The sequence below is a fragment of the Mya arenaria genome, chromosome 16, assembly GCF_026914265.1.
Source record: "Mya arenaria isolate MELC-2E11 chromosome 16, ASM2691426v1".
In the NCBI taxonomy this organism is placed as follows: Eukaryota; Metazoa; Mollusca; class Bivalvia; order Myida; family Myidae; genus Mya; species Mya arenaria.
The window spans coordinates 9487952-9503131 of NC_069137.1; the positions used below are offsets into that span (position 1 = coordinate 9487952).

The 15180-nt window shown below is 37.2% G+C and overlaps 1 protein-coding gene across 2 annotated transcripts in view; it reads right to left on the minus strand.

The window, feature by feature from the left end:
• Nucleotides 1-6534: 6534 nt before the first annotated feature.
• LOC128222548 (uncharacterized) overlaps nucleotides 6535-15180 on the minus strand; it is a 28443-nt gene continuing 19797 nt past the window's right edge. For both annotated transcript variants that reach the window (XM_052931609.1, XM_052931610.1), the window contains exons 6-7: nucleotides 10084-10212; nucleotides 6535-9676 (exon numbers count right to left, since the gene is read on the minus strand). In XM_052931609.1, the coding sequence (XP_052787569.1) occupies nucleotides 9644-9676; nucleotides 10084-10212 (162 nt within the window). In that variant the 3' untranslated portion in view covers nucleotides 6535-9643. The remainder of the gene's footprint in view (nucleotides 9677-10083; nucleotides 10213-15180) is intronic.

Genomic DNA, 15180 nt, shown 5'->3' on the forward strand with positions numbered 1-15180 from the left:
TCTTTTCTTTCTAAGCGATAATCGACCGATATTTGTGTTATAAATGTTATTAAGAATTTATAAGCATTCTTGAGAACAGTGCAATGGCACTTACCTTGAAATATTAGGATGTTATTCGTACCTAACATCGGTATAACTAAGAAGAATTCTAACAGGGACAAGACAAACTGCATGGTGAGAAACAATATATTAGATAAAGACGTTTATTGACTTCAAATTGTATGTTTTAATATTACTTAAAACATAAATTCAGAAGGTAACTCTCTATTAACATGTGCATATTTGAAACGTAATTTAAATACGGTCATATAATGCATATGGCGTTCTATGGGACTCAAAATATGCAATGCGAAATAATTAAGCGTTTGTCCTTTCCCAAAAACCTACCGTCCTCCTCAAAGAAAAGGTTGGTTATTTCTAAGTATAAAATGGTTTCAAGTAGTTATCGAACACGTGACTACCATCTGGCAAGCAGTTCTCCGACACGTGCCTACCAATAAACGAGTATTTCTCCTACCAGAAGGCAAGTAGTTTGAGGAAACGTGCATACAAATAGCCGAGTACTTCGTAAACCCATACTTAATAGTAGGGGAATAGTTCTCGAACACCTGTCTACAAGTAAGCGAGTAGCTCTCGGTCATATGACTTCAAGGACGTGAGTAGCTTTCGGAAAGGCGCTAACTAGTAGGCGAGTAGTTCTCGGACACAACCCTACAAGTAGGCGAGTAAATCTCAAACACGTGACTACCAGTAAGCGACTAGTTCTCGGACCGATGACTACCAGTAGGCGAGTTGTTCTGGGAAACGGCCTACCAGTTGGTAAGTAGTTCTCGAACACGTGACTACCAGTAGGAGAGTAGTTTACGGACACGTGCCTTCCCATTGATGAATATTTCTCGGACAGGTTGATTCCAGTAGGCAAAACGCTCTCGAAAACTTGTCTACCAGTTGGCGAGTTGTTCTCGGAAGCGTGTTAACCAGTTGGTGAGAAGTTTTAGGACAAGTGACTTCCAGAAGTCTATTAGGTCTCGGACACGTGCAAAACATTAGGTATAATTACATATTTGATTTATTTACCGTGGCATCAGGCGAACCAATTTCTTTTGTATTTAGTTGCAGTGCCATAAATCAATAATGAGGCAATTTTCGTTAAAACGCACACCTGTTTCATATGGATTCAGGACTTTGCTTATATCATTATCAATATTATGATTTAAACGAAACTTTTATTTGCTAAGACAATAAATAGCGAAATACGTAAAAACACACTTCAAAGATTTGAAACGAATACGTATCTTGCAATAGTTGACTTAATGTAAGTCGTGTATACGCCCTCGTTTTAAAGAATAAGTGTATCTGGTTTTAACATGTCTTAATGAATATTTTATTATCATTAATGACACAATATCCCATTTACGTTTCAATTGGCATTGCGTTTTTCAAGCTCATGAGAATGTTACCGCATCTATTAAAATATGAATTGATCGAAACATGGTAAATTATTGTTTTCACCAATTCAAGGGTTAACTCAAGGGGGAGATAGCCTTTTAACTTGGGGGTCTTCTTCAGAACCGAAATTGATTTTGTTTAAAATGTGGGCAGTTGGGTTTGGAAAAATGTAACAATTTCTAATCCGAAATATTATATTTAGGGCGAGTATACTACTTTCTTTTCTCCGAGGTAAAAAATAAATATATCTTTGGACAAAATAAGGAGAGCCACCGGGTTCGCCCCCCTTCCACCCACCCCCACATGCCCTTTGATTTGCTAGTGGTAATAACCAAATGTTAATATGAAACCTGGTAAATCACAATATATATGTATGGTAACATAAGAAATAAGGATAAAAATTAGATAATAAAATAATTAAAAAAAAATCTACAGGTTTCTTCACAGCCTTCACACTTTCTATAATCCCTAATACTCTAGATTTCACTTACTCCTTTCTTGTTTCTGTCTCTAGTTTTCTCTATCATAAAAATGTCCTTTTCTCAGCGTGATATTCTTTTCTAAATTATATTTCTCCCCTCCGTGCGTCTACGGCGTTTTTGCATTTGTATGACCCTTATTTGGTCCTTGCATCAGTTTAGTCAAAAAGTACTTCTTGTTCCTGCTGTGTTTCAAAATCTATATTCTGGTTTTCTAAAATGCCTATCACGTCAGTTGATCTGTTTGTCTTGTCTAATATTGGGCTTCACCTTTTACTCCACTTACATCCTGATCTATTTGTCTTGTCTAATATTGGGCTTCACCTTTTACTCCACTTACATCCTGATCTATTTGTCTTGTCTAATATTGGGCTTCACCTTTTACTCCACTTACATCCTGATCTATTTGTCTTGTCTAATAATGGGCTTCACTTTTACTCCACTTACACACTGATCTTATTGTATTAGGTAGTCTTTCTTTTTCGCGTTCTTTAAATTGTATTTTGTTGATGTGTTATTTTTATTTCCTTATATAGTGGAAAACGAACGTAAGCCAAAACGTTTCTTCGAAGGTGGGGGGGGGGGGGGGTTGTCATGTCCCGAATCCCACTAGCGAACCGGGCTAATATATTTATGTTGGTCTACCTACACCACTGAATTTTGACTCCGCAGAGGTTTTCTTGCAACGAACATGTATACGGCTAACGGTAAAACAATTGCTATATATCTGAGTTTACGACGATAGGAGGGAATATAATGACGCCCCCGTCATATGATACTGATCTGAAGTCAATTTTAATGTAGAAAATGACACAACCTACATAATATGACGCAATCAGTACTTTACTTACCCCAATATAGTTTTAACGCGCGGGCTATGATTGTATACTCACACATATATAACTCTATCGCCCTCTCTCACTCTGAATATTTAACTTAATACACTTATAGCTACTGAATATTAATAACTTTTACTTTACTTAAACTATACTTGAAGCCCAAAACTCCAGAATTAGTACATGTACCTCAACAGCTACAACAACAAAAACAGAAACACGACAAACTACTGCTGACAATGCTGCTACTGCATTCAATATTGCTGCAACAACAACAGTAACAACACAAACAACAACATCAAAATCATAAGCAACAACATCAACAAGATAAGCATTTAACTTGACCACGATCAATAAAGAGACATGGCAAATGTTTCTGTGTACATGTATTCTCATGTAAAGAACTCAACCAGTATGCTATTGATCGGTCACATTTCTTCTTTGTGAGGTCAACCGATTGGTAACAGGATGAGAATTACCTTCTGACTTGTTACGTCTCTCGTCATCCTTCGAGCAGATTCATATTTAAATGTTAATACAGTGTAAGGAAGCAAGTCTTTTCGTTTAATATCGTACATCGTTTGCCAAAATGTCAAATGTCTCACCTCCATTTTGTCGGTGTGCAAAATCATAAAATCCACCAACGGGTTAAATAGAGCCGTTATATTAAAACGTATAAAGTGGTTCAATCATTCAATAGGTTCAAAAATTCCAAATAGGTTTATATGAAGCACAAAATTGTCGGACAAATGAAAAACAAAATGACTACCTTTTAAAATACCTTCCAGCATATTTCTTATATGAGGCGAGTTTCGACAGCCAATTGCAATGGCCAGTTTCTCGAATCCTATATTGGGAGAATTGTGTAGCCAGTCAAAACGGTGGAAACTCATATAAGCCGATTTTTTTTTTAATTGGCCGAGTTTGGTCGATATTGAGCGAGATCTGGCATAATTATATTGTCTTCAATTGTATGATATTGATACCGCGATTGTCTCCGTATCTCGTCAAATACTTAATAGTTGATTAAAATAGATAATATGCAGGAGGCCACGAAATCAAATAAAGATATTTGATCATATTAACATATAGCCTACTTCTGGCTAAATCATCTGATTTCCGCTGGTGCCCTTGTGTCGGATTATTCGATATGAAACGGAACACATGATAGATATATGTTACATGTGCATAAAACATCAATTTTTGAACTTAAATACAAATCTGCGATGTAATTTTTTGTCAGCAGTTTTAAATAACTGGTTTACATGGATTTTCGCAAAAATTGGCTCGTTCCAAGACAAAAAATGAAAAGATGTCAAAACGTTCAATCTGTTAGAGTGCAGCTTTAAGAGTGGCTTTATAAATGTATGTAATGTATATTAGTCAAGTGTTATTCCAAAATGTATCTGGGTATCATTGGTCATGCCAAAAAGCAAACCATGTCTTTTCCCTACTTACAAGAAAGTGGCAATAAATAATGGGACTTAATAAGTGTAAAAATGTTTAATCTGTTGAGAAAATTTTCTTCCCCGTCAATGGAAAATGAGTTTAGGGTAATGACAAGCAATTGTTACATAATTATTTCAATTAGAAAAGGCTGTAAATATAACAAGGCTCATTTCAATGATATTAATGTGAAGGCAACGTATATCGCATTGTGTTTCTGATTTTAATATTTAAAACCAAAGTTTAGGTGCATTTCCGTATGAAGACCACACAACGTTCAATTACCTGCTTATATGTCACACTTTGGATTATAATTATGCAATAAAAGGGACAAGACCAGGAGAAACAAATATACCCTGTTTAGAGACACAATGCAAGGCAAACAACATTGAGTAAGAGACAGAGACGTACTAACACCATATATACACGTACACAGACCACAGATCACCTACGTATCAATACAGCTTTTCCGATAAATAATGGTATTTTCAACTTATCAAGTATGCGGGATTCGTTTTAAGGGAAACTCAACATTCCATAGCCCCGAGTAGGCGGTATTTGGTTACGGTAAACTCAATATTCCATAGCCCCGAGTAGGCGGTATTTGGTTACGTTAAACTCAACATTCCATAGCCCCGAGTAGGCGGTATTTGATTACGGGAAACTCAACATTCCATAGCCCCGAGTAGGCGGTATTTGGTTACGGGAAACTCAACATTCCATAGCCCCGAGTAGGCGGTATTTGGTTACGTTAAACTCAACATTCCATAGCCCCGAGTAGGCGGTATTTGGTTACGGGAAACTCAACATTCCATAGCCCCGAGTAGGTGGTACTTGGTTACGGTAAACTCAACATTCCATAGCCCCGAGTAGGCGGTATTTGGTTACGGGAAAGTCAACATTCCAAAGCCCCGAGTAGGCGGTATTTGGTTACGGGAAAGTCAACATTCCATAGCCCCGAGTAGGCGGTATTTGGTTACGGGAAAGTCAACATTCCATAGCACCGAGTAGGCGGTATTTGGTTACGGGAAAGTCAACATTCCATAGCCCCGAGTAGGCGGTATTTGGTTAAGGGAAAGTCAACATTCCATAGCCCCGAGTAGGCGATATTTGGTTACGGGAAAGTCAACATTCCATAGCCCCGAGTAAGCGGTATTTGGTTACGGGAAAGTCAGCATTACATAGCCCCGAGTAGGCGGTATTTGGTTACGGGAAACTCAACATTCCATAGCCCCGAGTAGGCAGTATTTGGTTACGGGAAACTCAACATTCCATAGCCCCGAGTAGGCGGTATTTGGTTACGGGGAAGTCAACATTCCATAGCCCCGAGTAGGCGGTATTTGGTTATGGGAAACTCAACATTCTATAGCACCGAGTAGGCGGTATTTGGTTACGGTAAACTCATCAATCCATAGCACCGAGTAGGCGGTATTTGGTTACGGGAAACTCAACATTCCATAGCACCGAGTAGGCGGTATTTGGTTACGGGAAACTCAACATTCCATAGCCCCGAGTAGGCGGTATTTGGTTACGGGAAAGTCAACATTCCATAGCCCCGAGTAGGCGGTATTTGGTTAAGGGAAAGTCAACATTCCATAGCCCCGAGTAGGCGGTATTTGGTTAAGGGAAAGTCAACATTCCATAGCCCCGAGTAGGCGGTATTTGGTTACGGGAAAGTCAACATTCCATAGCCCCGAGTAGGCGGTATTTGGTTAAGGGAAACTCAACATTCCATAGCCCCGAGTAGGCGGTATTTGGTTAAGGGAAAGTCAACATTCCATAGCCCCGAGTAGGCGGTATTTGGTTACGGGAAAGTCAACATTCCATAGCCCCGAGTAGGCGGTATTTGGTTACGGGAAAGTCAACATTCCATAGCCCCGAGTAGGCGGTATTTGGTTATGGGAAAGTCAACATTCCATAGCCCCGAGTAGGCGGTATTTTGTTACGGGAAAGTCAACATTCCATAGCCCCGAGTAGGCGGTATTTGGTTACGGTAAACTCATCATTCACAAGCACCGATTTTGAGTGTTTCGGTTTATGGGAAAATCATCATCCTCTGGCACAGATTTTGCGGTATTCGGATAACATCAACCCATCTACCCCTAACACCGATTATGCGGTTTCAATTTACGCCACATTATCGTTAGTTACTATCGGTTATGCTTTGTTCCACTTACGGGAAATTCATCACCCCTAGCACCGAGTATGCGGCTTCAATTCACACCAATGCATTGTGAGCTGGGTTCCGTTTAAGGGAAACTCATCATGCCCTAGCACCGATTTTGTGGTGTTCCCCATCATCCAAACGAGGATAAAAAACTGTATTGACAATGTATAGATAGATGTATTAGATCGAAGATGGCGTTAATGTCATGTTAACAATACATACAGTAATTTCATATTTAGACACATTGTGTGTCATTTTTTCTCGACACAAGGGACATATTTAAAACAGAACGAACATCATGATCATAACAACACAATTAACGTTATGAACAAATGAGGCAAAAGTAAGACAGCAATACAATAACGAGCATTTAAAAATATAGAACACATATAATACATTATTAATGATGAGTCTGAAATATTTACATAACAGCATCCATTCTTTAACATTCAGATCAAGGTCTTAAGTGTTAAGGCTAAAATAATATTACATTTACTTACATCATAAAACTGATGATAGCCATAATAATGGTTCTCTTAATACACAAAAACGACATGAACAAATAATAAACATAGCATGACATAAAACACATAACATAAAAATGCATTTCAATTGAACATAAATGATACATCAAAATTATCCACCCTTGTTATCTTGTTATAGACACAGATGTGAAAGTTTACAGACAAACAGAGTCATGTAGGCTACCATCATCATGAACTAAAAGTGTTTCATTTAGCCATCGAAGGAAGCTATTTACATATGTAAACAATAGTTCTGTAAGACGTAAATTGGGATATAGTATTCACGCCATGGTAGGCAAAGATTACCAGACTTCATTTGTAAATAAAAGGTATATATGCTAATAATAGTTCTGTTAGACGTAAATGGGTATATAGTAAGTACACAACGTTGGACAAAGTTAAGCATACCTCATTTGTAAATGAAACGAACATATGCTAACAATAGTTCTGTAAGGCGTAAGTGGGGATATAACATTTACGCCATGGTTGACAAAATTTACCAGACTTCATTTGTAAATCAAACGTTCAAATAATAATGAAAGTCCTGTTAGATGTAAATGGGGTATTTAGTATTTACAGAACGTTGGACAAAGTTTTCCAGGCTACATTTGTAAATGAAACGTATAACACACATTACAATGATATAATTTAACATATATATAAAGTGCGTCTTTAGTCGCAATCATTGATACGCACCATAGAACAAGAATACTCTAAATGCGCATATTTATGTGTATAGGCAGTCAAGCACACGTGGATGCTTTTAAAAAGTCATCAAAATACATACATACACTGAACTATGCATTTTATTATTTGTTTGTCAAGCCGAAGTTATAGAGAACAAGAAATGTGTATGATTATGTTAATACATCTAGGCATTAAATTCGTTGTAGAATAGTATACACGAAAGCACTTATAATTGGAAGAAATGATAAACTCACAACACATCTTGTTTTTACTTTGTTATATGTACAGATGTATGTTTTTAATAAAAATAGAACCAAGTGTTAAAAAATTGCTAAATTTGTATAAATATAAACTTGAAACAGCATAATATGATTTGAAAAGAAGTTAATTATAACTATTAGAGAAACCAGTTTTATTATCATTAAAAACGTTCTGCATATTTATTTTTATTACAAATTATGTGGTTTCTCATAATCAATATTATTTGAATAAGTATTTTTTTTTATTATGATATTCTAGTGTTGGACTTAAATAAAAGATGTACACAATAGTAATAAACGCTCTGGGTGGAAGAGACTTAAGCAATCCTATGTAGGAAATATGCATGTTAAATGAATAGACAGTACAGCACTGACTTTTTTCCAACGTATTAAAGTTGCATATAACGGGTATATGCTGACAATCTAAGTACAAGGGATGTATTTATAAACCTTCTTTAGTCATTTCATAATTTAAATCGAATCCCTAATATTTTCAGAGTCATATTAAATGAACAGTATAAGTGTTTTAGATCGTATGACCAGCGAGATATCTGAAATTGAATAAGTGTGAAACTGACTTTAGAGGTTTATGCATTCCGATATATCTCTGTAATACCACTTAAAGGCCTAGTTTAAAGAATATCTGGCATGTTAATCGCCTGCTGATCAGCATTTGTTATGGCCCTAATGCCAAAGCAGGGTTTTAATTTCCTGTGTATTGTTTATTGGTTAATGCGTTTTATGGCTGAGTTCGAAACTAGGGGTAATATATTGACTTATCTTAAATATAATTCTTGATTAAAAACTCACAGAGGGCAAAAAAGATAAGGACTTATAAACAACCTAGTGCTACACCCCGATAATTTGTGAAGGGAAGAGTGTTTACTTACAGAATTGTTAAACTAAACCTATAAGAATCAATTCATACTTCACAGCTAAATAGTTCATGCATATATAATCTGTTTGTCAAATGGCCTGTAAGAATATATTCATATTATACAGCTGAATAGTTCATGTTTGTATAACCAAAAGTGGCCTGTAAGAATATATAAATACTACACAGCTGAATAGTTCTTGTTTGTATACTCGATATGTCAAATGTCCTTTAAGAATATGTTCATATTACACAGCTGAATATTTCATGTTTGTATAATCGATATATCAAATGGCCATTAAGTATATATTCATTTTACACAGCTGAATATTTCATGTTTGTATAATCGATATGTCAAATGGCCTTTAAGGATATGTTCATATTATACAGCTGAAAAGTTCAAGTTTGTATGACTAATATGTCACGCCTGTAAGAATATATAAATACTACACAGCTGAACAGTTCTTGTTTGTATAATTGATATGTCAAATGTCCTTTAAGAATATATTCATATTACACAGCTGAATATTTCATGTTGTATTATTAATATGTCAAATGTCTTTTAAGAATATATTCATATTACACAGCTGAATATTTCATGTTTGTATAATCGATATGTCAAATGTCTTTTAGGAAAATGTTCATATTACACAGCTGAATAGTTCATGTTTGTATAATCAGTATGTCAAATGTCCTTTAGGTATATGTTAATACTACACAGCTGAAAAGTTCATGATTGTATAATCAATATTTCAAATGGCACATTTGTTTTTCCACCGAAGTTCACTGACTATACAACATCTTAATAGTTCATGCCTGTAAAATCAGTTTGTCATATGGCACGAGTGTTATTTCTCTGCAGTTCAATGATGACATCACATTATTTTTGAATTGTCACTGCCCTATATACAAAATTTTATTTCAACATTCTGCCTCTGACCTTTCTTCATGCTCCTGTAACAAATTGAAATGTATGTGAATTATGATAAAGGAAATAAAATCAATAATACAATACAAAATAATGCGGCAAAGTATTCGAACTCGGTTGGCACGAATTCCACAGTTGCTTGAGCTGGATGTCAATAACATAATTAGTGATGGGAATACAATTTGAATTATGCCTGATGTATCATTACAAACTCAGGGAAGCGTTCATCACTAGTGCATGTTGACCTTCCAAATCTAAGTAAGGATTTTCAGTAGGTTCCATTGTTTTGGCAATATAATTAGTTTAGAACTCGGATGGTGTAACTTATACTTTCTCGTAAAGATACCCTTGACATGTTCTTTGCAAGCACATGGGGCCCTGACATATTGTATTAGCAATATATTTAGTTTAGAACTCGGATGGTGTCACTTACACTTTCTCGTAAAGATACCCTTGACATATTTGTTGCTAGCGCATGGGGCCCTGACATACTGGAGACGCTAGCCAACTCCGGGTGAGCGTCGGACGGTTGGGTTACCAAACTTGACGTCTCGCACGCGGACTGGAAAGTTGAGAAATATATTGTTTCATAATTGATTTCATTTTTCCCTGTCAATATTATTTGAAGAAGTAATCAGAATTGATACTATAAAATGTTCATAACTTTTTTAAATTAGTTTTCTTCCTTACCCTGTTAAAGGAAGTTATTTTCACTGTAAGGCAAATCTTTTTTTGTACATGAAAAATGGTTTATGTCATTCAGTAGCTATCTTCTTCAAAAACGACTGTCTAATGATCAATTAGATTTTCCACCAAATTACACTTACAAGCAGTTTGTTACTTTCATAAATAAACGGATGTATTTGTTTGAGGTGCAACCACATTCTTTTAATTGCAACCACAATTTAAGCAGTAAACACATGTTAAGTTGCAACCACGTTTTATAGTTGTAGGCAGATTTTAAGATGTAATCACATGTTTTAGTTGTAGCCATTTTTTAAATTAAAACTACAATTTTAGTTGCAACCACGAGTTTTAGTTGTAACATTATTCTGATGACCAACCAAAGCCTTCGCAATACCTCTGATATTACAAAAACGAGGTTTGCAATTGGTCAAACGTTTATTGCAATAAAAATGTGGTTGCAACTAAAATGTGTTTACTGCTGAAAAATGTGGTTGCAACTAAAAAGTGTGGTTATAGCAAAAAGACTATCATGACAGTGATGATCCCATACAGTTTATGTTAATTTACTATGTAAGAATTGCGGTGCATCGGTATATGAAAATGATAAGTCAGCGCAATGATAGTCGTGCAGTAAGGCCTAAAAATACATTTGGTTCGGGGTACTACCTACAAAAAAGCGCCTATCCAACCGTTGAAATAGTCAGTTGGTAAATAAAATATGTGTTTTTATTTGAAGTTTTAAAGTTTTAAAGCAGTTTTCAGAAAATTACTTTAACAACTAAAATATGAAAATATCGTTCTTGTATAAAGCATAATGAAAAATAGATAATAAATAAAAAGCCTACCATACCCTTCCTGTTTTAAAAAGGATGAAACTCTAACCAAAACATTTTTTTTTTGGCCTAACATGAATAATGCAAAACATATTGTCTATATAAATATGAGACTTATAGACTTAAAATAAATTAGAATTGGATACCTTGACAGGTCATAAAAGTTGTTGAAAGTACTCGTATATTTAGGGATATGCAATATCATATTTGAATCTAATGTTTTGTGATCTACCATTTAGGTCATGATTTACATAAATTAACACATTCGTCGTGAAAGGTCTCAAGACGTCATGTTATAACCTAATAAGATATGAAATATATCCACATTCCTAAAATGTATATTGAAATATGGTTCCATTGCAAAAAACGCAATGCAAAAAAACCCAACTCATTCCATTTAAGCATTCAGACGAAAATGTTTTTGTTTGTGGTTTGATAAAAGTTAGCCCAAATATTAATCCATCTACCTCTCTTCCCATTCTACCAGTCCCTGTTTCTAATAAACAATGGCAGCCCATAATAAGCTTCTTATAATACTAGTTACAGAGCTTGATGTGGTCTGAAAGGGAAGTTTTGGTCACTGTTTACTAAAAACAAGGCCTGGTATGGTTTGAAATCTATGTACTAGTAACAGGGCATGATGTGGTCTAAAGGGAAGTATTGGTCACTGTGCACTAGTAACAGGGCATGATTTGGTCTAAAGGAAAGTATTGGTCACTGTGTACTAGTAACAGGGCATGATGTGGTCTAAAGGGAAGTATTGGTCATTGTGTACTAGTAATAGGGCATGATGTGGTCTAAAGGGAAGTATTGATCACTGTGTACTAGTAACAGGGCATGATGTGGTCTAAAGGGAAGAATTGGTCACTGTGTACTACAAAACAGGGCATGATGTGGTCTAAAGGGAAGTATTGGTCACTGTGTACTAAGAACAGGGCCTGATATGGTCTAAAGGGAAGTATTGGTCACTGTGTGCTAGTAACAGGGCATGATGTGGTCTAAAGGGAAGTATTGGTCACTGTGTACTAGGAACAGGGCCTGATGTGGTCTAAAGGGAAGTATTGGTCACTGTGTACTAGTAACAAGGCATGATGTGGTCTGAAGGGAAGTATTGGTCACTGTGTGCTAGTAACAGGGCATGATGTGGTATGAAGGGAAGTATTGGTCATTTTGTACTAGAAACAGGGCATGATGTGGTCTAAAGGGAAGTATTGGTCACTGTGTACTAGTAACAGGGCCTGATGTGGTCTAAAGGGAAGTATTGGTCACTGTGTACTTGGAACAGGGCATGATTTGGTCTAAAAGGGAAGTATTGGTCACTGTGTACTAGTAACTGGGCATGATATGGTCTAACGGGAAGTATTGGTCACTGTGTACTAGTAACAGGGCATGATGTGGTCTAAAGGGAAGTATTGGTCACTGTGTACTAGTAACAGGGCATGATGTGGTCTAAAGGGAAGTATTGGTCACTGTGTACTAGTAACAGGACATGATGTGGTCTAAAGGGAAGTTTGGTCACTGTGTACTACAAACAGGGCATAATGTGGTCTAAAGGGAAGCATTGGTCACTGTGTACTAGTAACAGGGCATGATGTGGTCTAAAAGGGAAATATTGATAACTGTGTACTAGGAACAGGGCATGATGTGGTCTAAAGGGAAGTATTGGTCACTGTGTACTAGTAACAGGGCATGATGTGGTCTAAAGGGAAGTATTGGTCACTGTGTACTAGTAACAGGACATGATGTGGTCTAAAGGGAAGTTTGGTCACTGTGTACTACAAACAGGGCATAATGTGGTCTAAAGGGAAGCATTGGTCACTGTGTACTAGTAACAGGGCATGATGTGGTCTAAAGGGAAATATTGGTCACTGTGTACTAGTAACAGGGCATGATGTGGTCTAAAGGGAAGTACTGATCACTGTGTACTAGTAACAGGGCATGATGTGTTCTAAAGGGAAATATTGATCACTGTGTACTAGAAACAGGGCATGATGTTGTCTAAAGTGAAGTATTTGTCACTGTATACGAGTAACAGGGCATGATGTGGTCTGGAAGGGAAGCATTGGTCACTGTGTACTAGTAACAGGGCATGATGTGGTCTAAAGGGAAGTATTGGTCACTATGTATTAGTAACAGGGCATAATGTGGTCTAAAGGGAAGTATTGGTCACTGTGTGCTAGTAACAGTGCTTGATGTGGTCTAAAGGGAAGCATTGGTCACTGTGTACTAGTGACAAGGCATGATGTGGTCTAAAGGGAAGTATTGGTCACTGTGTGCTTATAACAAGGCATGATGTGGTCTGAAGGGAAGTATTGGTCACTGTGTGCTAGTAACAGGGCATGATGTGGTCTAAAGGGAAGTATTGGTTACTGTGTACTAGTAATAGGGCATGATTTGGTATAAAAGGAAGTATTGGTCACTGTGTACTACAAACAGGGCATGATATGGTCTAAAGGGAAGTATTGGTCACTGTGTACTAGTAACAGGGCATGATATGGTCTAAAGGTAAGTATTGGTCACTGTGTACTAGTAACAGGGCATGATGTGGTCTAAAGGGAAGTATTGGTCACTGTGTACTAGTAACAGAGCATGATGTGGTCTAAATAGAAGTTTGGTCACTGTGTACTAGTAACAGGGCATGATGTGGTCTAAATAGAAGTTTGGTCACTGTGTACTAGTAACAGGGCATGATGTGGTCTAAAGGGAAGTATTGGTCATTGTGTACTAGGAACAGGGCATGATGTGGTATAAAAGGGAAGTATTAGTCACTGTGTACTAGTAACAGGGCACGATGTGGTCTGAAAGGGAAGCATTGGTCACTGTGTACTTGGAACAGGGCATGATGTGGTCTAAAAGGGCAGTATTGGTCACTGTGTACTAGGAACAGGGCATGATGTGGTCTAAAAGGGAAGTATTGGTCACTGTGTACTAGGAACAGGGAATGATGTTGCTAAAGGGAAGTATTGGTCACTGTGTGCTAGTAACAGGGCAAAATTTGGTCTAAAGGGAAGTATTGGTCACTGTGTACTAGTAATAGGGCATGATGTGGTCTAAAGGGAAGTATTGGTCACTGTGTACTAGGAACAGGGCCTGATGTGGTCTAAAGGGAAGTATTGGTCACTGTGTACTAGTAACAAGGCATGATGTGGTCTGAAGGGAAGTATTGGTCACTGTGTGCTAGTAACAGGGCATGATGTGGTATGAAGGGAAGTATTGGTCATTTTGTACTAGAAACAGGGCATGATGTGGTCTAAAGGGAAGTATTAGTCACTGTGTACTAGTAACAGGGCATGATGTGTTCTAAAGGGAAGTATTGGTCACTGTGTACTAGGAACAGGGCATGATTTGGTCTAAAAGGGAAGTATTGGTCACTGTGTACTAGTAACTGGGCATGATATGGTCTAACGGGAAGTATTGGTCACTGTGTACTAGTAACAGGGCATGATGTGGTCTAAAAGGGAAATATTGATAACTGTGTACTAGAAACAGGGCATGATGTGGTCTAAAGGGAAGTATATGTCACTGTGTACTAGTAACAGGGCATGATGTGGTCTAAAGGGAAGTATTGGTCACTGTGTACTAGTAACAGGACATGATGTGGTCTAAAGGGAAGTTTGGTCACTGTGTACTACAAACAGGGCATGATGTGGTCTAAAGGGAAGCATTGGTCACTGTGTACTAGTAACAGGGCATGATGTGGTCTAAAGGGAAATATTGGTCACTGTGTAATAGTAACAGGGCATGATGTGGTCCAAAAGGAAGTACTGATCACTGTGTACTAGTAACAGGGCATGATGTGTTCTGAAGGGAAATATTGATCACTGTGTACTAGAAACAGGGCATGATGTTGTCTAAAGTGAAGTATTTGTCACTGTATACGAGTAACAGGGCATGATGTGGTCTGGAAGGGAAGCATTGGTCACTGTGTACTAGTAACAGGGCATGATGTGGTCTAAAGGGAAGTATTGGTCACTATGTATTAGTAACAGGGCATGATGAGGTCTAAAGGG